Source organism: Eptatretus burgeri, chromosome 14 (genome assembly GCF_056783735.1).
Source record: "Eptatretus burgeri isolate ZD-2024b chromosome 14, Ebu_testis_v1, whole genome shotgun sequence".
Taxonomy (NCBI): domain Eukaryota; kingdom Metazoa; phylum Chordata; class Myxini; order Myxiniformes; family Myxinidae; genus Eptatretus; species Eptatretus burgeri.
In genome coordinates this window covers 54,409,888-54,437,585 of record NC_140974.1, presented here as the reverse complement: position 1 = coordinate 54,437,585, position 27,698 = coordinate 54,409,888, and the positions used below count along the sequence as shown (strand labels likewise).

Below are 27,698 nucleotides of genomic sequence, written 5' to 3'. Positions count from 1 at the left end.
GATAATGGTATAGGCGATTTCCATTAGCGGCGATAGTATGACGTCAACTTTTTTTCTGGGAAGATTTTCCAAAATCGGAGATGGTTACTGCCTGCGCATGGGCTTTCTGCATATACATGTTAAGTTTCACGAAGATCCGATGAAAACTCTGGGTTGTGAAACAAAAAATAGGAATGACGTCATAGTGATATGACGAATATGTGCGGTAATTCATCTCTGCTAATGCCCTGTTCGATTCCAGCAAACAGAATTCAAAAAGCTTGTCTTGTTTCAGAGATAGTTTTTTTCGGCGATTTCCATTAGCGGAGATATTTTGACATCATAACTATTTTTCTTGGAGGAATTTTCAAAATCTGAGATCGCTACAGTCTGCGCAGGGTATTTTTACATATATACCCCAAGCTCCAGGAAGTTTCGATGAAAACTAGGTTGTGAAACAAAAAAGTCCACAAGAACAACAACGTGAGTTAGACTTCGAGATCCTCCACGAGGATCTAAAGAAATATTCAATTCAAATCAAATGGAAGACCAAATAGGTGCAGTCCTGCATTGGGGTTATCAGAAGGAACCTGGATTGGAGTCGAATTTTAACTGCTACTCCTCTATCATCAAACCCATCCAGGCACAGTCAAGTGAGCCTTATTCAAAAAAAAAAAAAACAGATCTCACTTGTGTCTAAAGGAAGCACTTCATTTTGGCATTTTATTATGAAATAGTCAAAGCCGAGACAGGAAGCAGTTCAGTTTGGCACAACTCCACAAAATACATGACACACACACACACACGCACACACACGCACACACGCACACACACGCACACACGCACACACGCACACACGCACACACGCACACACGCACACACGCACACACGCACACACACACACACACACCTCATCCATTTATAGTGGAGTCTTCTGGGTCTTTGGGAACTTTTGGGTCATTTTGTTCCTCAGGAACTTCTGGGTCTCCAAGGTCTTTAGGATCTTTGGATTCCAAAGTGTCTTCAAAGGAAGAAGGGGTCTCGGTAGACTAAATGGTCAAAAGGGTCCATTTATCATAGAAGCACCATGTTCAGTTCTTCTTTTTCATTTTTGATGAACCGATGGATGGAAATGGTCAAATGTTGAAAAAGTTTCACCGCTTAAAAATCAAAAAGAACCCAGATTCAAAAAATTAAATTCTGGCTGCCAGACCATGCGTCCAATGAGGTTGAAATTTAAAACATATTTTCCCGATCACTACTCGATCGTAGTTTTGAAATTTCATGTCGATTGATGCAGTGGTTCAAGAGAGAGAATTAAAAAAAAATTCCTTCAATCCAATATAGCTGCCTTCCCATGTGACCTATCGATTATTATTCATGAATACCCTGGGAACACGTATGGAGTTTCCCCTCGCCTGTCAAGCCCTTCTGGAGAAACGTAGTTCTGGTGAGCTTATGGGATGGTGCGTCTGTCCGTCTGTCTGTCCACAAACACTTGCAACTTCTTCTCTGAAACTACACATACAATTTTGATGAAACTTCACCACAACCTTCATCACCGTGTATGCACCAAAGCTTGTTTATGGCATTAAAAAAAAACAATCCGAAGGTTTTTACTTTCTTCTCCATTACATATTTTATGGATCATCAATGCCTAACAATGGTTCCCTGGTTTTGTTATCCAGCCGCTACAAAGGAGAGGGCCCTGGGGTATTGCCCTATTTTTTTTTTGTTCGCTCACCTGGAACGTAGCTCCAGGGAGTTTATGGGATGGCACTTTGGCCGTCCGTCCGTCCGTCCATCCGTCCACAAATACTTGCAACTTCTTCTCTGAAACTACACATCTGACTTAGATGAACCTTTACCACAACCTTCATCACCCTGTATGTACTGTAGAAGAAATTCTAAGTCATCCTGCACATTTCAGTCATTTATTTAACAAACACATAAAGAAATATAAACAGACAAATACATATGCGCATATGGAGGATCTGAACACAGACTTGCTCCAGATCTCAAATACATGATAAAGTTAAGTCCTTTATACAGAATTCAGTGAGACATAGTATTTTATTATTTCCAAATGCTGGCACCACATTTTATCAGGTCTTGATACTCCCAGGTGGAGCTCATCTTCAGCCTTCATGCAGTCGTCAGCTTGATTTGGTTGTAGAATTGCAGCATATGTTTCAAACCCATATGTGTAGATTCTCTCCCAGCACAGAATGACGTACAGAATGATAGAATGACATCAAACTGCAACAAATACTTTTGGGTATTTGATAGATTTCTAGAGTGTGTAGGTTAAAAGTCAGTCTGCTTCTAGCAGACTGGGGAAATATACTATCTTGAAGCAATTAGAGCTTAGTGAATACATCTGGACATTTTCTTCGACCCACATTCCAATTACAGTATACTGAAATCATACTCCCTGTCCGACTTGTTGGTGCCTTTCATAAATATCCGTAAGAAAACAAGATAGCTTTTAAATGATAGGCAACTCTTTTATACTGAATTAAAGCTTATTTGAAAGGCTGGCCTGCTTATGTCTTTACTACACAGGTCTACATCTTTCAATACAGAGGAAAGATATGATTATGTTAATTAGAATTAAAACTGGATACAGGTTTAAGCACAAAATCATAACATATTTGAGTACATTTTCCATTTCAGATTTAATACATTTATTTCAATATCAAGTTTAATTTAATAACATTATACAATTGTTTTTATCACCCTCAAACCCATTAGGCTAATTTCGGAGAAATTGCACCACAGTACCAAAGTTTGTTCATGGTATTGAAAAAAATTGGGCCCTGAAGGAGTTTACGAGGGTTTCCCCCCAAAATTGGTGTTTGCTTTCCTCTCAGAAACTGCACATGCATTCCGATGAAACGTGACCGCAATCGTCATCACCCATGATGTAACAAAGTCTGTCCATAGCATTAATAAGATCGGGGTTTGAGGGGGATCTATGGATGGAGTTTAGGGGGCGGTGGGGGTGGGTTCCTGCAAAATAAGCATTTGCTTTCTTCTCAGAAACGACACACAATTCCAATGAAACTTCATGACAACCTTCATCAGTCATGATGTCCCAGATTGTTCATTGCATTAAAAAATATCGGGGTCTGTGTGGGTGGGGGGGGGGGGTTGCCCCCCCCAAAGTATTTGCTTTCTTCTCCAAAATTACACACATAATTTCAATGAAACTTCACCACAACCTTCATCACCCGTGATGTACTGAGGTTTGTTCATGCTATTTTAAGAATTGGGGTCGAAGGAGAATTACAGGGGGTGGGGGGTTGCCCTCCCCCAAAAAATGTGTTTGCTATAACATTGGTTCATTGTTGCATTTTGTTGACTCAGTCCCACATTGACTTCCCCATTCAGTATCATTATTGGAGTATTGCCTCTATTTTTTATGGCTATATTGAGAGGTGACAAGTGAGGTTAATGGCTCTGTTTGTGCCTGGCATCACGCTCAGGAGAATATTGGATTGCTTTAGCAGTTTAGTGCAAGACATCGTGGTGGGGAAAGGGTATTTCTCTTGACCTTTTATCCCTCCCTCCAACTTTTAGTACTTCTTTTGGACCATCCACCACACCTGTTTCATACAGAGATGTGAATGCTCTGCAAAGGTTGTTTCACTCATTATTACCTCCACCACCAAAGGTGAAGGAGGTTGTTTTCACCGCTTTCTGTCTATCTGTCTATTTGTCTGTTTGTTTGTTTGTTGTTACTTGGCGAAAAAAATTTTTTTGTCAAGTTTGTTGGTCTGTTGTGTTTGTCTGTCTGTCTGTTACACGATTTTTGGCTACAGTTTTGAAGCAATCGTTTTGAATTTTTTTATGGATGTAAAGTGATCAGCCACGGATGGCAATGCTAAATTTTGGTGAAGATCCGAATCCGGATCCTGATTTGAGAATTTTTCAAGTGATTGTTCACTGTTGAGAGATGGGGCCAAAAGCAATATATAGCACAATATCTCAAAATGTATATGGATGGATTCACACAAAACTCGGTGGAGAGGTTGGGAGTGACACTAGGAAGAACTGATTCAATGTTGGTGAAGATCCCAATCCAGATCTGGATACAAGAATTATTTAATTTTTAACTGATTCTTCACCATTGAGAGATGGGGCTAAAAACGATATTGAACGATACCTCAAAAAGTTGAGGACTGATTTGGATGAAACTTGGTGGACAGGTTGGGTGTGTGACAAGGAGGAATTGATTCGATTTTGGTGAAGATCCGAATCCGGATCTGGATATGAGAATTTTGATTTTTTTTTTTTCAGTGATTCTTCACCATTGAGAGATATGGCCAAAAACGATATATTGCGAGATGTTTCAAAAATGTATTGGGCCCGATATGTTGTGGAAGAGGCATTGTGTGGCAGAGGTATGCGCTCTACCGAGTGCCCTTCTACTTGTATAATTAAATTTATTTCCTTTCCCATGTGCTATGATTGACATATTTACAGGGCGCAATGAACAAAAGGTAACAGCCTCTTCTTCTCTTTTATGCTTCACAGCTGTGAACAGCATTGTTTGCTGAAAACGCAGCTGTCCCTCTGCTGCAGTGCCCCCCCCCCTTCACCTGAAGGTTGGAGCTGGCATTTGTTCAGAGTGCCGGCGATAGCTCGTCTAATCTTCATGAAGGACACCATGGGATTTTTTAACGTCCACCAACTAATAATGACAGACGGGATGCCCAATTTAACGTCTATCAGGGATAGCACACACACACACACACACACACACACACACACACACACACACACACACACACACACACACACACACACACACACACACACACACACACACACACACACACACACACACACACACACACATTGATTCCTCACTGAGGCTGCGAGCACCAGGATGGCAGTTTGTAGCAGCTTCGAGGCGGGTGTCCTGCCAGCGCTAGCCCATGACAAATATAAATATATAGTTTTTACAAACAGCATGTTATTCTTCTTCTTCTTCTTATTCTTCACGACGTACTTAGCTTCCCCAATTGTTATCTCGTTGGTCGGTTCCTTCAAAGTGTCAGTTCGAACCGGAAGTCACGTGCTTTCAACCCCCGTCCCGCCAATTGTTCATTTTATGCGCTGCTCCCCCATCGTTGTGCTTTAGTGCGGCGGCGATTCCGCGGAATAGCATCATTGGGTTCCGAATAATGGTCGTTCTTCCAGGAATGTGACTCCTGTGACTCATCGAGAGACGCTCCGCAGATCATGAATAATATATAATCTTAGGGGGACGACGAACCAATGAGAAGACGCTGCGCCTCATGAATATTAATAAGCGCGTGCCCCTTTTTGTTCCGCAACGGGTTTTCTTTTTTTCATCGGGAAATCGCCTCAGCGCTCTGTCGGCGTCGCTCTCCTCGTCAAAGGCGCCATCTTCCCATCACCTGCAGTCTCGCCTCATCGGTGATACCCGATTCCGGTGCAACACTCCATGGCGTCCATTTCCAAGACCGCGTCTGGTGAGAAAAATTCCGTTTTTAATGTTTTTTTGGCGGTCATGGCAGCGCGTTGATCGACCTGTGGTTGAAGGTGGTTGTTGTGCTGATGAGTGCGCTGTGGTTGAACGGTGGTGGTGGTGATTGAGCACATTGTGGTTGAATGGTTGTGGCAATTGACTAATGGGGGGCACAACATTAAATACTGATTGAAATATCCGTGAAGTGGTGGGATTGAACGACAAGAGACTATGATTATGTGCTAGTTGTGGTAGTTATGGTGCAGTGAAACGTGCTTTATTCGAGGAACGAAACCAGACCGGGTGCGGCGTGCGTGAAGGAGTTCAGCACCGTCTGATCCGGACAGCACGACCAGCCACACCCAGTCTGGATGCTTTGGATGGCCGTGGGATGATTGGAAGGGGCTCCATACCCATCCTGGGTCCAGGACCCATCCATTGTGCTGCGTTATTGTATCCATTTGTGACGATGTCGATTGTCGATTTTGAGCTGCACGGTCATCGAGGACAAGATGGATAAGATTTATTGCGATCGAGAGAATGAATTGCTTTACACGAACGTGATGGAAGCGTCATCGAGTACTTCAACCCATGATACCTTGCAGAGAGGATGGAGGTAACCTCGGGGTGTTGCCTGTGTGTGTGTGTGTGTGTGTGTGTGTGTGTGTGTGTGTGTGTGTGTGTGTGTGTGTGTGTGTGTGTGTGTGTGTGTGTGTGTGTGTGTGTGTGTGTGTGTGTGTGTGTGTGTGTGTGTGTGTGTGTGCGCACTGGTTAGTTAGCATGGACTGCACCCTACCCTGAAGCCTCACAAAATCCTTGTGCTACCATCTCTACAACCATGTCCTCTTCTCTTGATTCCACTTGGGAGTACTTTCCATTGGCATAACTTGGAAGGAGTGGGGTTTGGGGGGGGTGTGTCAGGATGCACAAGCCCCCTCCTTAGCCCAAGTATGGGAGAAATTCGTCTGATTGGATTGGCAGTGCATCTCAGTAGAGACTGTCATTGACATTCTCTCCTTGATGTTGCACTTTAATAGTTTACTAGACGACCCGTGAACCCGTTGGGTTCCTGTTGTGACAGCGGTTGATGGGGAAAAAAAACTAATTTCAAGAAAAAAAAGAGAGCTCCAGTGAAATATACCACTGAGGTTTGTTTGCATTGATCAAATACTCCTGAAGAGAACTTGATTGAATCGAATATATATATATTTTTAAATTTTTCGTTGCCCAATTTTAACGAAACTTGAAACTGCACACTGCAGGCGAATGGTGAGTAAGGTGGCCCTAAAATTTTTGTGCTATCATGTACCGTTTTGGCTGTATTTTGGGAACATACATACATACATGCATGCATACAAGATGAGAGTTTGAGTAATGTATAGATGGACCTCTGCTGCTTACTCACTTAGCAGGGAACCTCAGCCCACTCCCCCCCCCCCCAAAAAGAAAATCCTGGTTGCACTCCAGATAATTTCACAAACCTTTAATCTGCCTTCCGTGCACCGTTTTATCGCATCCTGTCTCCAGCATGCAGTTGGGATCGAACATTGGCTTTCTCAACTTCGAGGGTCACTGTACGGTGTGCAATAAGTGTCCATCCTCAGGCAAGCAACAAAAGCTTCTTGCCAATCTCAAGGCCACACTCTTAAATGAAATCCTTACTCAAAGTCCTGGTGGTGCCTCATCGAGCAAGTCTCTGTCGTAAGGTCTCTCTCCTCTCTCAATATCCTCCCTCTTCACAGTCTCTGCTTATGACGATGCACAATATCTCAACCCCGTTTCGTGTTAAAATCTCATGTACCCATCAGGGTCCCCATGTTGCTGCCTCTTATACTCGCTGCTTCTGTAACTTGTCTTTCTCACCCGAGAATGGAGACACTTCTGTCCAGCCTCAGCGACCTGCTCGGATGGCACTGGTGCCCATATTCTCAAATGATGCTTTGCCGCTGATTGCTCCTCCTCTGTCTGCACTCTTCATCCGACCCTCCTCCCTTCAGCCTGGAAGTCTGTATGCATAACTCCCATCTATATGAAGGGTGAAAAAAACAGGTCCTATTGACTACAAGTTTGTAAGCTAACACTCAATTATATGCAAAGTTGGGGAATCCATCATTCCTACCAACATCCAACCAGTGAACTTACCTCTTTTGAAAATCCTTAGGGTTGAGGGAATTGGTTCAGCTCCACCACATCTCACCAGGTACTTGAATAAACTTTCCAAAAGAGTGTTTTGTGTGTTTGTAATTATATTTGCTTTCTCTTTGCTTGATCACACTCAGGCTACAAATGTAACCTTTAAGGCATCGATAATGCAACCGGGATTAAAGCATTCTGTATCCGTTGGATAACATGCAAATGGGCTTCTGTCCCTTCGGCAGAGACTACATCACTTCCTTTGCTAACTTTAGCACTGCTTTTTTGCTAACTTCTTATCCCTTAATGCATGTACTATGTTTGATTAACGCCTCCATATTGCGTGACCTGAAAGGTAAGAACCTGGATGTTAAACGATATGCCTGAGGATGCTGATTGGTGTTTTGTACAAAAATGGATTTTCCTTCGTCAGGTTCTGTTGAAGAATTGAGGTGGTGACTATTTATTTACTTTTTAATAGGTGTGTAAGCACACATTCGTGCACCCCCCATACCTGAATCAAGGTAATGTATTGACAATGTTGAGCAAAATGTGGACTTTGGGTGTGACAATCAAGTGAACAAGAGTGATAAAATAAACATTTAGTATGGTGTGTATGATGTCACATTCAAAATGTGGTGGGGGTGGGGGTGCAGAGCCAAATATTGTTTTATTTTATTTACAATTAACAGCTATACGTGCATAGTCTTTTCCACCTTTCCGCTGAGTTTGTTTTGTACTCTGAACTCCTCAGGCGAATGGGTTTGTCCTTTTACGAGGATGAAAGATTCAATAATAATCATTTAATCCACTGAAGCTTGTGGATGTATTTGTTCTTGTCACTTCTTCACGTTTGGGTAACATGAAGAATGAACAAATGAGGATTGTAATGCCATGTAGGGTAAAGTTGCGTCATTTATTTGTTTGCATTGAAAGGTAAATGTATGTGCAGATGACATCATAAAACAGGTGAACACACCAATCGTGTGATGAATTGATGAACTGTGCACAAGTACAGTTCATAAAGCTCAAGAGCATTCTAAGGGAATGGAGAGTTCATTATTTCATTTGATCATTCATTTCCTTGTTGTCCCCCACCGGTTTCTTTCTTTGTTTCTTTCTCTTCCCCTTAACATATTCAACTGAAACTTGGTACATGGCTTCATTGTGATAAGTTTCAGGGCGTTTCGTCATTTTTCAGTTATGCTCTTTTAGACTTCGAAAATATCACTTTATACAACGTTTCCTGGTGAGGAGGGTGTACGATATGGACACCCAGCAAGATTAAAAACAAAACCTGTCAAAGGGTGGAGGAGCTCCTTGTGAACCAGCGGCCATCCATATCTAGTGCCCAACTGTCTGCGGATGTTCTCCTGCAGTTGGGTTACTTTTTTTTTCAAAAGAGGTTGTTGGCAGGCTCCAGCCACCATAAAACACTTTACTCCGCAAAACACAAAAACTCAAAAAAATCTGTAAACCCACTCTATGGGAGCTGCCTCTGTGGGGCAGCTCACCAGATAATGGGATTGGGGCAAAGCCTTTGTGACTCACAATCTTTGATAGAAGGAAAACCATGGGGTAACCTTCCCAGGTCAGGTTGTGGTGGTGTGTGTTGAGGTGTGGTCCACCAGATGGTGGTCTCCTTGGGTTATCTTGAGGTGGTCCCTTCGGGTGAGTGCCTGGAATGTCCTATCCCTAAGAGAGGATGATCACCTGTCTCTTATCATCTGAGCTCAAGCATTTAACATCGGTATTGCAGCACTGAGGTTCAGAGACTGAAAGAATGGTGAGATCATAGCGGGTGATTCCACCTACTATTGGTTTGGTCGCTCTGGTTACCATACCCAAGGAGTTGCTGTAGCTGTCCAATAAGTTGACTCCAACGATAATTGGGGTAACACCGGTCAATGAGCATTTTATGAGCCTCAAGATTCATCGCTTCTTGGGTGTCGTTTTCCTGGTCTCTGTATATGCTCTGAGGTGAGTGATCTCACTGTGAAGGATGCATTCTATCCCATGCTCAAGTCTGTGGTTGATCAGTACCCCAGGCAAAATACTCTTCTTGTCTTGGGGGATTTTAATTACATCGACTGGAACTGATAGGAATGGTTATGAGACATGTGTTAGTCTCCATGGGTCTGGAACTGTGAACCAGAATAGCACTAAGTTACTTGACTTTGCAAGAATTCATGGAGCATCAGGGTGGCTGGTTCATGGTTTCAGAACCCACCAACTCATCGCTGGACTTGGTATTCCAACTCTGGTGGTGGTGCAAAGGAGATTGACCATGTGCACATTGATGGTCACTGGAGGATGATCCAAAACTGTAGGGTCGACCGGAGTGCTGAGTTCCTCAATACCGACCACAGGATGGTGGTAGCAACTCTGAAGTTGCAGCTTAAATCTGGGAGAACAGTACCATCAAAGCCGAGGGTGGATGTTGGTAAGCTCAAGGATGAGAGGGCAGCTGAGGAGTTTGCGAACAGGCCGAGTCTGGATTTCGGGTCTGGGTGCTTTGGGGAATCCTGAAGAATTGTGGAGCGCCTTCAAGGCCACCTTCCTTGATGTTGCCGGTGGATGTCTTGGAACTCACCGTAGGGTGAAGAAGAATTTTGTGTCTCGAGGGACACTAGATACTGTTACGAATTTGGAATTCAATCGCACACAACATACAGGTTCCCTTAGTCAGCTATGTCGATAAGTGCATGTTTAGTTCCCTAGATAGCTCACCTTCCATTGTTTGTTTAAATGTTTTGAAATCGATTAGATGCGCTGCGGATCGATTTAATAGTTAGGGAGCGAACAATGGAGACGTCCCTCCCCCTCTTCTGCGAAGAGGAAGAAGAACCCTGCGGTGACGTCAACAACTCCCTCCCACCCGTGGTTGAGCGGGGGGTGGATCACGATGGCATGAGGCACGCGGGGTGCGGGGGAGGGGTGCAAAGGATAAAGAGGACATCTTTTCTTTGTTCAAAAATAGTCCCGTGGGAGTCCCGTGGGAGGAGTAAGCTTTTTTGCTTCGGAGAGAGCAGTCGTTCAGCCATCGGGTCCTGCTTGGCTTGCTTGGCTTGATTGAGGCCTTCGGAAGCTTTTTGCTTCGGCTGCTGCTTTGTTTTGGAAGGAACTTGAGCCAGTTGTTTGGCCCGAGCTGCGAGTGGAGGCTTCTTCCTCTTCTTCCTCTTCTTCCTCTTCTTCTTGGTTCGTGGAGCTTTTCGTTCTCCATTTTGTTTCCCGGCTTGGTGCGACGCATCGGCCTCTTCTTGGAGTTGGATCCTCGGGGAAGCGACGATAGACAGGAAGGATCGGCGCCTCGTCTCATCGGCACGTGTTGAGGCGCGGGAGGATTCGCGGGAGCTCGGGAAGGATCGCGGCGATTGGATCCAGCTCGCTCTCGCTGGAGCCCAGGTCTGGACAAGTTGAAGACCACACGAGGTGGAAAGGTTCGAGTTAGGCTCTGATTTCAGCTCACCTGTCCTCCGAGCTGGAGCTCGTGATTAAAGGCCTCAGCCACCACTTCTTTGTGTGTGTGCGTACGTGTGTCCGTGGGTCCGTCTAATAAGTAGGAACTGCTGTTAAGTGTAAATGACTGTACATAATAAGTAGACGGTTGTAGTTCTTTTGTTGCTTGTATAATTGCATACGTGTTTTGCCTTATTTAATTGCATACGTGTTTCATTATAATAAATGTCCTTGTGTGAATGTAAACCTGCTCGTTGCATCCATTCCCTCATTGATTGAACATTTTTGTGTGTTGGGAGTTAGAAAGCCGTTGGTTTGCCGTAATAGGGGGACATTTGGACCGACGGTTCTCGGCGATTACGCTGCTCGGAATCGCGCACGGACAAGCTCGCCTCGGCGGTTTGTTCCGTACGAGATCCGTCGAGGGTGGAATATCCTGGTAGTTGGATCACGTGGGTATTTAGGTAAATTGAAGATTGGCAATCGACCCTACCCCACGTGATCTGCCGATTGGCGTATTTCGGTTCTTGTACAAGGACCCGTCGCTCGGAGTTATCCGGGCGGCGATCTATATTCCGGGTGATCGGTCGGGCCGACTCGAATTGCGGCTCCATTCAGAGCGGTCGGTTGGCGGCTGACACCCGGCCCGTAACAATACCATTGACCAGAGTCGCAGGGCCAGGCTTATGGCACAACTGAGCTGTTCAGGGAGTTGAGGCGTAAAACTGTACGTGTGCTGAGGGTGAACAAGGAGGCCTATGTGAAAGGAATCTGTGAGGGGGTTAGAGCATCACCTGTGGTCAGGTGATTCTCATCCTGCTTAAGGCCCAGTCACACCTTGACGTTTTAGCCAGCTTCGGCCGATTTTTGAAAAATTTGTCTAAAACGCTGGCACGCGTCAAATACGTTATGGGTAAGTTTTGGAAGCATTGAGAGCACGCTGAAAAATACTGCCATACGTCGTAGTACACTGGCTTTCATCGTACTTTGCGGTTGTCCTCAAATTTTAGCATGCTTGAAATTTTACGACTTATGCCAGCGTGACTCACAAGTTCCGCTATGCTGGCCATAAGTTGTAGGCACGTTATGCGATCGTTGACACACGTTACTTGCAAGTTACTCATAAGTCGAAACGCGTCGAGGTAATGTTTAGCGTACCCGAAACTTATTTCTAACCTACGAGTAACGTGTTGTAGGCACGTTACACGATCGTTGACACACGTCCACACACATTACTTGTAAGTTACTCATAAGTCGAAACACGTCAATAATATAATATAATTAATAGGCTGCCGCTCAACGATTTAAATCACAACCACACTAGAAATCGAAGTGTCAACATCTTGTCATACCGAAGAAAAATAAAAATAAAAAAAACCAGGGAGTCTGGAACACTGAAGCTAACCATTACCTCGACATGTTTCGACTTATGATTAACTTACAAGTAACTTTTGTCGACGTGTGCCAACGATTGCATATCGTGCGTACAACTTATTCCCATCGCATGCGGAACGTGTGAGGCATACGGCAAGTACATCGTAAAATTTTTAACACGTTTAAAATTTCAAGACTTACTCCACTTACTACGACGTATGATAGTGTACTTTAGCGTTCTATTCACGTATACCAAACTTACCCATACCGTAGTTGACGTGCGCCAGCGTTTCAGTTGCATTTTTCAGAGGTCGGCATACGCTGGCAAGATCACCAAGGTGTTACTGCGATGTTAACACTTCCATTTCTCTGGCGGTTATGATTTGAATCATTGTGCGGCAGCCTTTTAATAGGCTACGCCACGTGATCGTCGGCAATATGTTCAGCGCGCTATGTATAAGTTAGACTATCGTTGGGCATAGGTTGTGAACGCCAACAACAGGCTAAGCATTCTTTGGTACAAGTTATCTATAAGACAACGAAACGTTCTGTGTTCGTTACTGATATTGTTACGAATTCACGCCCCGCCGGCGTGCGAACGACCGCGTTTAACCAATAGCGGCCGCTTCGCCCACCGACGTGCAATTCAGTTGTGACCCTCTCGGAACAACGCTGGGAGCTAGTCACGGGTGGTGGTTTAACCTCACCACAACTCAGTCCGCATTCTACCCGCGCGAAATAGGGTCTGATGGTCGATTTACCTAAGTACCCGTGCGGATAGCGTACCGAGGAGTTGTACCACACCACAGGTCGACTCCGGACACGAACCGCTTAAGCGGCTCGTTCCGTGCTACAGGGATAACCAAGCGGAGTTATCGTCGACCTTGACTGTTCAGATTAGTTACCAGGTGTTTTCAACCCACTATTAATCACTTACGTGATGCAAGATGGAGTTTCAAACGAAGGAAAGGACGCAGCGAAACGGGGAACAATTGAACCAGCACATTTATTACACAGCAGCACTGAAGGCACGTATATTACAGTCAAGCAAGAAACACAATAAAAGCAAGCGAAGAGACACACGCAGATCTACAACCGAATAATGCAATTCACACGGCAACACTTATAACAGTTCTACTTCTCAAGACTGGCGCCACACACACACACACACGTTTACACAGAACCCAAAAGAAATGGAAGTCGCGACTTCCCTTAGCGCGTCGTCTAGCCCTTGGCGACGATAACTCCGAGTCCCTCCGGCGTGGTCCACTAGGCTCGTGCCTCGCTCCTGCACGTGTCGTCCGCCCGACAGGGACGAACGAACAGAACCTCCGACCAGGAGCAATCACCACAACTCTCGACAATTCCCCTTCAGGGACAAGGGAACAGGAACAAGGGAACGACGTTTTTGTCGACCTTTATGCCCACGCCTTTTGTAGGGTTGGGCTCCGCCCTTTGCCCTGCCCCGTTTCTGGCTCCACCTCCCTTCTGGAAGCTTCCCAAAAAGGGGCGTGCCCTCTCGTTTCCCCCCCTCCCCGCGCTGTGCGGGGGACGAGGAAAGTCAGTTTTGGCTCGGGGCCAGGGAATTATTCCCCCAAAATCAGGCCCCCACCTTTTTTCACCTTTGACGTCTGGCTCAAATCGCACCTCCCCCATGCCAAAGTGTGGGAAAAGCAGGAGGGAAAATCCGGCGGGAGATATTTGGGCGGGAGATGCCCCTTCGCACCCTTGTTGCTGCTGCCTCTCCGCTCCTTTCATCCGTCCCGCGGAGATCGTGACTGCACAGTGCTCGTTGAAGTGGCGAAGATGGTGGTAGCGTAGTTGTGGAAGGTGGCGTCGTGGTGTGAATGGTGTGATTGTGGGTGTCGTGTAGTGAATGGCATGATCGTTGAGATGTTGGTTGTGGTGATGTTCGTTGTTGTTCTTGCACCAAAGTAACGACAGCAAAAGAAAAACGGCTAACTGAAGAATCGCAGCCCGAATGGATCACATATATTCGCTCTAAACAACGGGTTTGGGCAAACTACACATGAACTTACCGATATATCTCACCTGAGGACCCTTTATGGTGTAATGCGAATTTCCACAGCCGTAACAATATGTGATGCATCCGACCAACTCGTTATGAATACGTCCGAATCTTTAAAAAAAACATCAAAAGTTCAACGTAAGCCAGCGTTTTACATACATTTTGATACGTTGCTATTGCTGGCTAAAACGTCAAGGTGTGACTGGGCCTTTACAGGGGAATTTGCACATTGCGTTCCTCCAAGCCCGTCCCTGCATTTAGAGCAGAGGGTGGTGGGCTCTTGACGGAGGAGTCTGAAGTGAAGGCCTGCTGGGCTGGTTACTTTGAGCAGCTGTACCAGGGTGATCCACCAGCTGTTGAGTTGGATGTCAGGGGTGTTGCTGTCCCAATTGCTGACCCTACAATCAACTGTGATCCACCTTTGCTTGTGGAAACACATGCTGCGGTGAACTGGTTGAAATGGGGTAAAGCTCCTGGCATCTGTGGCATCCATGCTGAACTTCTCATTGCTGGTGGAAATGCTCTGCTCATGTTGTTGCATGCAGTGCTGTGCTCTGCCTGGAACAGGCATCATCGCAACTGACTGGAAGAGGTGCCTTTGTTGTCCCCAGGCCCGTCGCCAGGGCTCAGTGTTATGGGGGGGGGGGCACAATTATAATATTTAATTTTTTGATAACTCGTATGCTATTGTATTCATGCAGCATTGACGCATCTATACCGAGGTTGCCGTTGCATACTAACCAAATTGATCAAACCGTTGCATACTAACCAAATGCTAGATTTAATATGTTCCGATGTTTTTGGCCTAAAATTATTCGAATGCTGCTGGAGAGCATTCGAATGCTGGAGAGCCGCAACAAACTGGCACATTCACAATGCAGATATTCAATGATTAGACAATTGGCACCAATTCAGGTGCACTTACACAAGGTGTTGTCAAGAATTGGCATTAGAAAATTAATATACCAGAGATACAATGACTAAACGGGGGGAGGTTGGCACCAGAATCAGTGCACTTTCAAATAAGATACAGTAGGCTATGACCTGTGATCATCACGTTAAACTATCAACAGCAAATACGACTAGCCTGAAGATACCACAAGGTCCGCATTTAAAGCAGTCAATTACACAGAGGTAAGGTTATGCACAAAGCACCAAACACAACATTTAACTTGAACATCAGAAGTACAAAGCAGCCGACCACGGCGGGTGCTGACCACACCCACAACCGCAACCTTTTTCCTTTTCTTAGCTATTTTCGTATATCCATGTCTTTTTCTACTGCTGCTCGCGAGCGCACTCCATGACTCGTGCCACTAATGTCGCGACTCGCGACATTTGACGGTTTTATTTATTAAATGATGCATGCACCAAAAACATGTTTTATCTGCATAATTTCAAATATAAGCACGATTGCAAACACACATTTTTAATTCTAATTAGAAAATTACGTTTGTAAAATGGAGGGTTGTGAAGGTCACGCGGTGCACTTCATCTTTAATTATGTAAATGTATATCTTTTCCTTATTCATATTATCATATTATGAATATATTACATTTATACCTAACTTACAACCAATCAGGTAACCTGCTTAATAGGGCCTCCATATCGAAGATGCTGATTGGCTATTCCTTAAAACTAAATGATCCACGATAAATATAACCACCCACAACATCGACATTCGACACGAGGTCTTGTGGCTGTCTGTCGTCTTGGCTGCTGGCGTTGGTGCTTGCGTTATTATCTTTTATCTTGTGGGCTTGGACCGTATTGTCTTGCCAATTGCTTTTGGAGATGCGCTGGCAAGCGCACACTTGCCTCTTGACTGTTATTCAAAGAAGGATATTATTAAAGAACAGTTTATCCAAGAAGGCCTTATTAGTCACCACGTTGAACATCTGGAATAAGGGTTTTAGTTCACACAGGTGAACTCTTGAACAGCAAGGAGTTCGCAGTGGGCGATCGTCGTTAAACACAAAGTTATGCAACATGGCATAAATGGGTGGCGTACAAGTGGGGTGGGGTGGGGTGGCACCAGATGCGCCATGGGGGGCATTTCACCCAAATGCGCCATGGGAGGCATTGCACCCAAATGCCCCCCCCCCCCAGCGACGAGCCTGGTTGTCCCTCTCTGGAAAGGGAAGGGTGATTGCCAGGACTTAACCGAGGGGTGACGCTGCTCTCAGTGCTGGTCAAGGTCTTTGCTCGGAAAATTATTGATAGGGTTCACCACCATCTGCTTGAGCATCAGCGTCCAGACCAGTCAGGCTTTATACCAAAGATGTCAATGATTGACCGTATCCTTGCCCTTCAGGTCCTCACCTCACACAGACAAGAGTTTTGGCAGAGGCTGCAAGCAGCCTATGTTGATCTCTGCAAAGCATTCGATTCAGTGAATCGGGATGCCCTCTGGAGAATTATTGGTGTTCATGGGATGCCACCAAAATTGATCATTGTGATGTCTGAACTATACTCTGGTACTGAGAGTGCTGTGAGATGTGGTGAAACCATCTCCAACTTATTTGCAGTTTCCTGGAGAGCGTCAGGGGTGTGTACTGACCCCCACTTTTCAGCGCTTGTATGGACTAGATTCTGGGAAGGATGTCGACGAGATCAAGCTGCAGTGCATCGTTTGAGAATGTCAAGATTTCTGACCTTGGTTTTGCACATGATGGAGTCATCTTTGCGGAGACTCTGGATATCCTTTTGGAGGGCCGTGAGGAGCTGAATGAGGAGTCAGAACCGTTGGGATTATGGGTTTCCTGGGTCAAAACTAAGATCCAGGCTTTCAATGACATATTGGATACTGCTATGTTGTCTGTACCTGTTTGTGGTGAGGATGTTGAGGTCACAGAGGGATTCACTTACCTTGGCAGTGATATTCATGTCTCTGCTGGCTGTGAGCCAGAATTTAATGGATGCCTGGGGAGTCATGGATTCACTGGATCATGGGGTGGGGCGCTGTTGGTACTTGTGCAGGAGAATGAGAATGAAAATGAAAGTCTGTCTTCTCGTCCTTGGTGTTCCCAGTCTTGCTCTATGGATGTGAGATTTTGACTCTGACCAGGGATCTGAGATGGAGACTTAATTCCTCTGGTACCAGGTCTCTTCGGAGAATCCTTTGCAATCGCTGGTCAGACTTTGTGTCCAACGAGCGGTTGCTGAGAGAGACTCAAATGAGATTTGTTACCTGCATAGTCCATGACCATCAGCTGCGGCTGTATGGACATGTGGCTCGTTTTCCTGATGCTGATCCTGTTCACCAGATTCTCTCAGCGAGGGAGTCTCATGAGTGGAGGAGGCCAGTGGGCCGACCACGTGCCTCGTGGTTGCAGCAGGTTGACCATCATCTCAAAGAGATGGGGATGGGCCAGGCATTTGACTGGGGGATGGCCAAATGGAGGCCCCTGGAGTACCAGCTGAAAATGGATGCAGTGATGCACTGCTCTGGCACATGCAACCATACCTAACCTGACCTGACCTAGAAACTAACGAAACAATGTGGGTTTCAGTTTCTTCTTTTTTGTTCTGGTATCGGCTCATATGTGCGTTGAAGTAAACTAATTTTATCCCCGGTTTGTTGTCCTAGTTGTTTTTTTTGGTTTCTCGTCGACAAGATGGAAAATAGCTTTTTCTTTTATTTTGCTGAATAGACCGAAACATGGTGAGTTGGGGGGTTTCTTCTTCTTCTTTTATGTTCTGGAATTGGGTCGAGCTTCATATTTTTGTCTCTCGAACATTAATTTGGGATTGGTAGGGGACGTATTGCAAAGCTATTCTTGCTGTTGTTGTTACCTTCGCATTCTGCGAAAGGTTATGTTTTGGTCGGCGTGTATTTATTTATTTATTTATTTATTTGTAATCTTGTGATTCGTATAACTCAAAAAGTATTAAACCGAATTGCATGAAATTTGGTGGGATGATTGGTTATTAGCCAGGAAGCATTCGATTAGATTTTGGGATCGTTCGGGTCAAAGGTCAAGGTCACGAAAAGGTCAAAATCGTCTTTTTATGATAACACGGTCAATTTTTATTCAATTTGCATGCAACTAACGCCAAAATGTTCAGAATTCAACGCCTCATCTTGTGATATGCAATATGACACAATGACGCCCATACTCTTGTTACCGGTTAGGGGTCAAAGGTCAGGGGGGTCACGACCTTGAAAAATATGCGGTTTTTGTCATAACGCAGTCAATTCTTGTCCGCTTTACATGAACCCAGCACCAAAATGTTCAGAATTTAATGCCCAATCTTGTGACACAATGACGTCGTAACATGTCACCGGTTGGGGAAAAATGTCGGGGGGGGGGGTCACGCCCTTGAAAAATATGCGGTTTTCGGCATAACTCAGTCAATTGTTATTCGATTTGCATGAAACCAGCATCAAACGAGATTACCTTCTCTTGTTGAAACGTTGTATTCACCGAGCTTGCGAGTGAAGACTCGCCAAAATGACGTGAGTTGATTGTTGTTTAGTCCGTAGCCCCCGAAAGTCGGGAGGGGGGGTCACGACATTATAGATATGTGGTTTGTGTCATAAGACCATTCATATGAAACCAGTTCCCCACACTCATACCAAGAACAAAAAAAGTAGTGGCGGCGAAGGTATGCGCTCTATGAGTGCCCGTTCTAGTTTTAAAAGTTATTGCCACCTAAACTTTGCCCTGTACAAGGTATGGACTTGTGATGTAAAAATGGTATGATTGCATTTCAAAGCAATGGAATTTTTTGGGAAGCCTCTTAACATCAATTAATTGACTATAATAATTCATTTGTTGTTGTTTTTTTAACATATTTCTTCCAACCTTTGATTTGTGACATGTCATAACCTTTTTCTTTCTCCCATACCCTTTTGTAGTTTGAACTTCCTGCACTCTGTCTTCTTGCTCCCCCATGAGCCTTGGCGCTTGTATATAATGAGAGTTTTATATGAAAACCCTTTGCAGGTTTGGTGTATGGCCTTTGTTGTTGAAAACGAATAGTGATGTGGACAGTACACGGTTGAACTTCCTGTTGTAACTCAAAATACAGAGGGGTGTTGTCGCTGATTGTTGTTAACAATTTATTTTTATCTGGAAAGGAAGTGGTGTGATGGTGCAAGCTCCAGTTCAATAACTTTTTTTTTTTGTAATTGTAACTTTTCGTCAACCTGAGCACTTTGAGCAAATCCCTCATGCTCATCACCTGCACAATTCATTCTACTGTTGTGTTCTCTGACTGTCTCCCTTTTCTCCACGCAAAGCTTACAAGGAAAAAGTGAAGGAGCTGTCTCTCCTCTCCATCATCTGCTCGTGTTTTAATGCCGAGCCTCGACACGGACCTTTGTACAAATATGGTGGTTGGTAACCCTTCATTGTTGCCTGAGAGGCTGGCTGTGTCATTTCTTGTTACTCCTGCATGATCTTTTTGCTTTCCTGAACATTATTATACAATTCCCATATTTCAAGCCCTGCCACCAAATGTCCAATGCTGGTCATGATGATGTGGCCTAACGATTGGGAAGAGGTTGTAGTTTGGCAATACGCAGTTTTCGATCGGTCTCATTCTTACTCGCGTCCATACACACCAGTATGCCTCCAGTTCGTTCCATTGGATGTTTGGATGAAATGATGTTTTTGATGTTCCATGCATTGTACTCAGTTTTAAAAAGACCCAGGGGGGTATTGTGAATTTTGTAAATTTTTTGCCTGATTCTTCAGTGATAACAAGTCTAGTCAGTAGTTGGAGGGCAGCAGGTCAACGTACTGGTAAGGCAGAGAGAAATGTGGACAAAGCACTAACTGAGGAGATCAAGAAAAATAATCTCCACAATGGAGGAGAGGGAGATGGCATGACAGAGTTTTTGGAAATGGAAGAGATCATAGACTTGCTTGGGGAACAGCAGGAGGTAGTGCAGAATTGTACTCTTGACTAATGGGAGGGAAGGGAAAAACAACACTGGATAATCAGGAAGATGATTCCGTAGGTGAAAGAAAATAGGAATAAAGGAGGGTGGGTGAGCTTCAAGATTTTAATTTTTTAAATTGTGTGTGCATATGCGCACCTCTCTGGCTTAATATCTTAGGGTCCTGAATTTGAACCCTTGTCGTGCCATTAAGATAACACCAAGTGGGTTGGCTCAGCTTGTCATCCTTCTGAGGTCTCCAAAATGAGTAACAGCTTAATGGGAAGAATGTTCCATTTGAGTATCCTGCGTTGTAATGGCTACCCATCCAAAATCGTAATGGCCCTATGCGTCTGAAGACACGAAAGGAGGTCTTTTTTGTCTTCCATAAACTGTGGACAAATTGACATGTTGTCGAGGATTTGAACATGGTGTGCCTGAATCACAAATTGCGTGTGCAGATGGAAACTCGAAACGTGCTTTGGGACGATGAACCTGTGCAACCTAGCAGAGATTGTGAGAGCCGAAGGGTGGGCATGATGTTTGGAGCTAGGCTTCATTGACGACCACTGAGAATATATCGACAAACAAAATGTGATTCCAGCACAGATGTCTTGTTAGGGAATAGCATTTCGCCTGAGGACCTTGGATTAGATTGCCTGTTGGGGTCCAAGTAGGATGCAGCAGCACCAGTGAATAGTTGGGAGAAATACTCTGTATTGCTGCAGATAAATGCCTTGTACACCATGATGAGATGAGCTCTTTTCCAGGAATTTCTTGACTTGACAGAATATTCCAAGGGTGTGTCAATTTTTTGAGGCCAATTTGGAGATATGGTTGACCCATGAGGACAGGTGACTGAAGGTTAGCCTGAGGAGTTCCACAAAGTGCACTTGATGATATTGTTTCTTACAGAAAAAATATCTATCATTTTTAGGGCAGGTGTTTTGGTCTTAATGGAGGTGCAATGATTGAATAGGATTTCCCAACATTGAAACATGTTACTACCACAATTGAAAAGTTCATTGTTTGTGGTATTCTTGATGCATCTGGTGATGTTTTGTGGCAGTTAATTCTGAGGCAGCACGAGTTGAACGAAAAAGCCGATGTCTGCTTACAGGATTGGAAAATGGTGAAATAAGTGCATGGAATAGTGTGCATGTTTAATAGCTCGTTAATACGAGCATACCATTGAATGGTTAAATGTTAACAATGACCCTGATTGTCTCTAATATTAGTGATGGGGTTTAATTGATTGGCTGGGAAAATAAAATGGCTTGAACACTGTGATTCAATTTGATCAAACAGCATGATGGTGTTTGACCGAAGTTCACATTGATTGTGCTTTTACTGGTGATTTGATCTGCTGTTGTTCCTTTGGTGGGGGGGGGGGCGGTGATCGTGGGGGAACCTTGCTTTCTGGGGTTGGTGATGACTGACCTGCAAAGTGGCCGCAACGCTTGTGGCTCGATGTATTTTTTTTTTTTATCAAATTTTCCTTTCTTACTCTGGGTTGTGTGGGTAGGGGTGGTATTATCATTCTTCCAAAATGAGCATAAATAGTACAATATTGATGTAAAATGGTGATTGTAAGGGATTTAAGGTTTATGGAGGAGCTTGGAGGAATGCTGTGTCAGACAAGGATGTTGGAGACTGGTGGCACGTTTTGGATCTTTGCGCAATACTTTGAGTCTAATCATTTGAAGTGGAAAGGAAATGAGATGCTATCCTTGAGTGCATCACTAGGGCCCTCAACGATGGATTTACTGACCACACCAAGACCACTCGCACAACTTTTTTTTGGAAAGACTGGGAGACTTTTTACACGACAAAGCAGCTGCATGCAGAGGCATTGCATGGCAGGTTGTACTGTATGGAACCTTTTGTGGAATGAACACACACCACAGAATTGAAAAGCAAAGTGAGTTCTTATATTTTTATTTTCACTATTGTTTCAATTTAATTGCAATTCTATAAATTGAACAATTTTACGACTCCTTTAAAAAGGCCGAAATGCTCACTTTGAGGACCTTTGGACACTTACGACTGTGGTTTGAGACTTCTGAGTAAAAAGCATGTTGGGATGCAAATTGCCATGACATGATATCCAAAACCATCAGCACCATGGCAAATAACATTTGATCATTTTTCAGACTTTGCTTTAGGCTTGATGTGAGATTATCATGATTATTTACAAACTACTGGTTGTGAAGACCCCATTATGGCGATTGCAATGGTTATATAAGCTGTAGCTTCATGTTTTTAATTAATAACTTGTTTCATAACAGGATAGAGCATGAAAGCTTAACCCTCCTCCCCTCACTTCTCGAATATCGGAATGGTATCTGCCTGCCATCCTGCACAGCACTCAGTTGCCTATTATATGCTCATTTTAAAACCTCATTGTTTGCATGAGACTTCCTGCCTGCCTCTTTAAAACCTCATTGTTTGCATGAGACTGTGAATGTAACTGGAAATGCAAGGCATGACATGTTCTTGTGTAATGTATCTCAGACATTGAGGTGAAAGAACTGAACAAGCGGACATCGGGGCATGCGTTTGAGGTCATACTCAAGGGTCCAACTGGTGATGTGACCTCCGACATCCCCTTTTCACCCCCACGCAAGTTGTTGTCTCTGGAAGAGATAAATAACAAATTGGAAGCTGCCGAGGAGAGACGCAAGGTGTGATTGGGTTGTGTGTCCATTTTTAAAGGCGTCTAATGCTTCCTTATTTGTTGCGTTGTACAAATCCATTTGTTTGTTTCTCTTTTTAAAAAGAGAAGTACTTTGTTACCCTCGCCAAAGGAGAGGGTATTGCTTTTGGGTCCGTTTTATTACTTACGAAATCTAAAGATTTTGTAAGTATATTGATGACTTCTGTCGTGTGTGTGTGTGTGTGTGTGTGTGTGTGTGTGTGTGTGTGTGTGTGTGTGTGTGTGTGTGTGTGTGTGTGTGTGTGTGTGTGTGTGTGTGTATATATGTGTGTGTGTGTGTGTGTGTGTGTGTGTGTGTGTGTGTGTGTGTGTGTGTGTGTGTGTGTGTGTGTGTGTTTGTTTGTTTGTTTGTAGGCACGATAACTCGAACGGAGGAAGATACCAATGTCAAATTACACCACGTGATTCAGGAGGGTGATGGCTAGTGCTGATTAGATTTTGGTCAAAATCGGTCAAAGGTCAAGGTCACAGTGAGGTCAAACATTCTATTTTTGATGGTTTGGTACAGAATCATCGTAGGAACTTCTGGTTTGCATCGCTACCTTCTCTAGAGGCAGCTTTTATTAGACAAGGTCAGAGGTCAAGTTGACGATTTCGTAAGTACCAGTCCATGACTGCTTGTTTTGTTTATTTGTCTTTGTCCACACACAACTCTTGTGTTTTTCTTCGCAACCGCTTGTCAGATTGAGGCAAAAATTTTACCATTAGGAGTGGCGACTCATGCAGAATGTTTTGATTATAATTATGACGTTGTCGGTCATGTGTGGAAGCCATATTGGAAAAACTGTGGACCTCTATCTCCGAAACTGCACCAAGGAAGAAAAATTGAAACTTGGCACATAGCAAGTACTCCTCATGGGGAATGTTTGGTCATCATGTTTTGCAGGATGGCCAGATCTTGGCTAGGTCTTGGTGTTACAATACTCCTTCCACTTTGTAATGATTGTTTTGACTGTACTCCAAGGGTTAAGAGTTCATGGAAATCCCTTGAAAGTGTATTTGCTTTACTATTACAATTATTTATTTTGTCACGTCTCGATTGATAAATTTCCTCCTGGACTCACTCTCATTTGAATTATTGTTTGCTTTATTATTTTTTTTTAATGTTAATTATTTGTTTGGAAGTTTGTGGGGATGAAACATTGTACATTGTCTGATGTAATGTGGTTGTGCGTTTTATTTTATTATTTTCAGATTGCTTCAGCTTTGACTCATGGTTGATTTTTGTTGCAGTAATAATCCGAACTGCTGTGACACTCTCCCTCAGAGTCAGGAAGCTGTGGTGCTGCAGGGCATGGCTGAGCGACGTGAGCACGAGCGTGAGGTGATCCAGAAGGTGCAGGAAGAGAACAACAACTTCAGTCGAATGGCTGAGGAGAAGCTCAATATGAAGATGCAGATAATTAAAGAGAACCGTGAGGCACATTTGGCTGCATTGCGTAATCGCCTTCATGAGAAAGTGAGAAATCTAACTTGTCAGATATCTGTGCCTGGCTGTCATTGAAGGGATTGTTTAAATACCTTGTGTAACTTTGGCAACCTTAAATTGTACTTGCTTAAACGTCAAATATTTAATTTGACGATGCTCTGCACCTTGTCCTGACCTGAGCAAAGTGTGATCTGCTTTGATCCTTTAAATGTTGGTGCCTAATCTCCCCTACCCCTCACCTTTTGTTGTGTCTTCCTGCTATGCGTCGCTTAGTTTATCTATCATCGTGGTGCGGATGTGGAGCACTTACCTTCGAGCTGTCTAGTCTGGGTTTAAATCCTCCACCCGACTTTAAACTGCAGGATTTGTGCTTCACAGGCAGTGAGAAATCCCAGAGTGTGTGCCGTCCCTCGAATGGAGGGACATTGTTGGCTTTATCATTTGCTAGCATTAGTTGGTTGACTTTAAATATCCCACTGTCTCTCGGGAAGAGTAGGCAATTTATCGCCGGCACCCGAGAACAAATTACAAATTGCTGCTCAAATCACTGAACATGAGGCCTAACCTGCTAGTTCTTGGAGGTCCAGCTGGGGAAGTCAAAAACTTCCCTCAACTGGACCCACGAGAATATGGGATTAATTGGGCTGGTTAAAGTAGTAGTGCAAGTACTTATTTACCCTAAAGCTAAACAAGTATGCCCTCCACCCACTGCCCCCTGATTTATTTATTTATTATTTATTTATCTTGAGCCACTTTGGTACGATTCTGATGATCTGTGAAAAACCAAAATTTTTTCTTGCAGGAGAAACATGCTGAAGAGGTACGCAAGAACAAAGGACAGAAGGATATTTTGGAGTGAGCCAAACGGACTGGCTTGGGCTCCTAATCAACCTTTTTGTGTTTGGATTACCGTTTAAATGGTTGGTTTCCTTCAGAGGGGGGGTTGTTGCACCAATTGTTATGAACCCAAGGGTTTTGTGGTTGTTGGTAATTTTGAAACCGACGTGGCTGATTTAGCGTCGCTATGATAAGCGGTTTGTTTTGTTACAAACTAAATGGCTTTGCAATGCTGTATTTGTTTTTGTCAAAACATGACATGCAATCAGAATGTCCACATATATCGTACAGCAGTGGTTAATCCCATTTCCACCAAGTCGGTGCTCTAATCACTTCTTCCCTCCGTTTGCCTGCATGTTGTCACATTTCGCCCAGAATGCAAACTGTTGGCTCAAGTATGTGATCGGGTCGTTGATCCTTTCTGAAATGTCGTGCTTTGTACTGTTGGTTGGAGCATCACAGTGAAGGCCCTGAGTTGAGACTATCATTATAGTCACTAGTTGAACCGTGATGACTTGGCACAAACTCCCGAGGAGAGCATGGACCTTCGGCCACCATATCCTGCAGTGGTATTTACCATTTTCTCTGCTGAACAGGATCCTCGGCCCACGAACTGCTGAAGTTTTAACAGAAGCCATTTTGAAAATGCTCGATCTCTCCTTGCAGAGAAAACTGGCCATGTGTTCCATAAGACCTGAGATGTACCGCCTCGGGGGTGTCTGGGTCGGTTGGTGGTCCTTGGTCTTGAACGTATGCAGTAACCATTGGGCTTGTTAATTTTGGGTTCTGGTCTCACCGTTTTCCAACTGCCCTGTTGTTAATTTGTTGTTGTTGTTGTTGTTGTTGATGTTGATGTTATTGCTGCTGTTTTTATTTATTTATTTATTTATTCCTTCCATGGGTTAATAAAATTTTTGAAGTTGTTTCCTCTTTATTCATTTCAGGCCTGGCCTGAGTTATTAAAGCCTTTATACCTTTGGAATAAACAGTAATATGTCGTCAGTGAAGATACCTTTCAGCAATAGCTCAACCCTGCCTTCCTCCCCCTCCCCCCCCCTTAACACAAGTTGGAGCCACGTCTTCCCTGCTGCCTGGATTTGCCAGCACAAATCACTCCCTCTTGTATCTAACTCTCGTGACCCTGGCTTCACAAAGGTGGGGGTGCACCACCTTGGATGTGGAGTATCTCAGGATTGCTCCTGAGAGATTGATCGGCTGTATTTGTGCCACAGGCCTGCTCGAGAGAACTGTCGGGCTATACTACCACAACAACAGAGTATTATTATTATGCCACCGAAGGTGGATGTATGTTATGATTTCACCCATGACAGTTCGCAGGATATCTCAAAAACGTGTGGACAGGTTCGGTGTGTGATGAGGACAAATTGATTCGATTTTGGTAAAGATCCAATTCTGGATGCAAGAATTAAAAAAAAAAAATTGTGATGCCTCACTATTGAGAAAGTTGCTTAAAAACGATATATAGCTCGATATTTCCAAAGGAGTTGTGACAAAACTTGGATGAGTTGCTTCGGTGACGAGAACAAACCAATGAGATTTTGGTTCAGATCCGGCCTGAGTGGGTTACAAAACGTAAATTGTTCAGCCTGGCAGAGGTATGCACTCTACTGCGTGCCTTTGTAGTTCGGTCCTGTCAAGTTGTTCGGCTTGTACGCTGCTGCTCCGCCGTAGGTGTTTAATAATGCAACTTGAGGGGTTGAGGCCTCGGTACATGGTATCGTTTTATCCATTTTGATGAAATGATTTTCTTTTTTGCCAATCGGTTTTTCCAGTACCCTGGACTGATTATATCTAAACTGAAATGGCTGTCAAAATGCTCTTGTTCCAAATCGATCTCTGCTTAGGAAATCAAGAAACGACGATTTTGTTTCAATCGAAATTGCTGAATATCAAGTGGTTGTTGACTTTTGAAAATGGCGATCTTGCTCCAAACCCAAATCGATTTGTTCTTAAAGTCAAACCTTGAATAGTATGACGTGTGAAGATTATTTCTCTTTTCCCGAAAGGGTCGTTAGTGTGCCAACTGGGTTTTATATTGATCATAACCTGTTCGTTTCCATGAGTAGGGCTGGTTATCTTGCCAAAACGAAGTTTTTGCAAGATATGTTAGTCAGCTTGTATGTTTTTTATTTTAATTTTTTTTGTTTGTTTATTTGTTTGTTTGTCTGTAATCATGTATAAAAAATTCTGCAGAGCACAGTTATCATTGGAAATTTTTGTAACTTCGCATATCAGAGGCCTATAGAGGTCCCTTTCAGTACACAAAATTTTGAAGGTCAAGGTCACTTTGTTGCAAATCAGGGGAGTCGACGAAACCCTTATTTTTTGAGTAA

The 27,698-nt window shown here is 43.9% G+C and overlaps 1 protein-coding gene across 5 annotated transcripts; it reads left to right on the top strand.

Annotated features, from left to right (window-relative positions):
* The first annotated feature begins 5,291 nt into the window (after positions 1 to 5,291).
* On the top strand, positions 5,292 to 26,269 carry LOC147013232 (stathmin-2-like). Of its 5 annotated transcripts, XR_015051239.1 has the most exons (6): positions 5,292 to 5,483; positions 19,721 to 19,816; positions 22,877 to 23,046; positions 24,346 to 24,537; positions 25,310 to 25,427; positions 25,720 to 26,269. XR_015051239.1 is itself a non-coding variant. In XM_085854890.1 (5 exons), exons 1-5 carry the CDS (start codon positions 5,456 to 5,458, stop codon positions 25,364 to 25,366), a joined length of 543 nt encoding a protein of 180 aa, XP_085711016.1. In that variant the 5' UTR covers positions 5,293 to 5,455; the 3' UTR covers positions 25,367 to 26,269. The 5 variants fall into 5 exon arrangements, 4 of the variants coding, with proteins under 4 accessions (XP_085711016.1, XP_085711019.1, XP_085711018.1 ...); XM_085854890.1 differs by having other exon boundaries at positions 5,293 to 5,483; positions 25,310 to 26,269; XM_085854893.1 differs by lacking the exon at positions 19,721 to 19,816 and having other exon boundaries at positions 5,329 to 5,483; positions 25,310 to 26,269.
* The last annotated feature ends 1,429 nt before the right edge of the window (positions 26,270 to 27,698 follow it).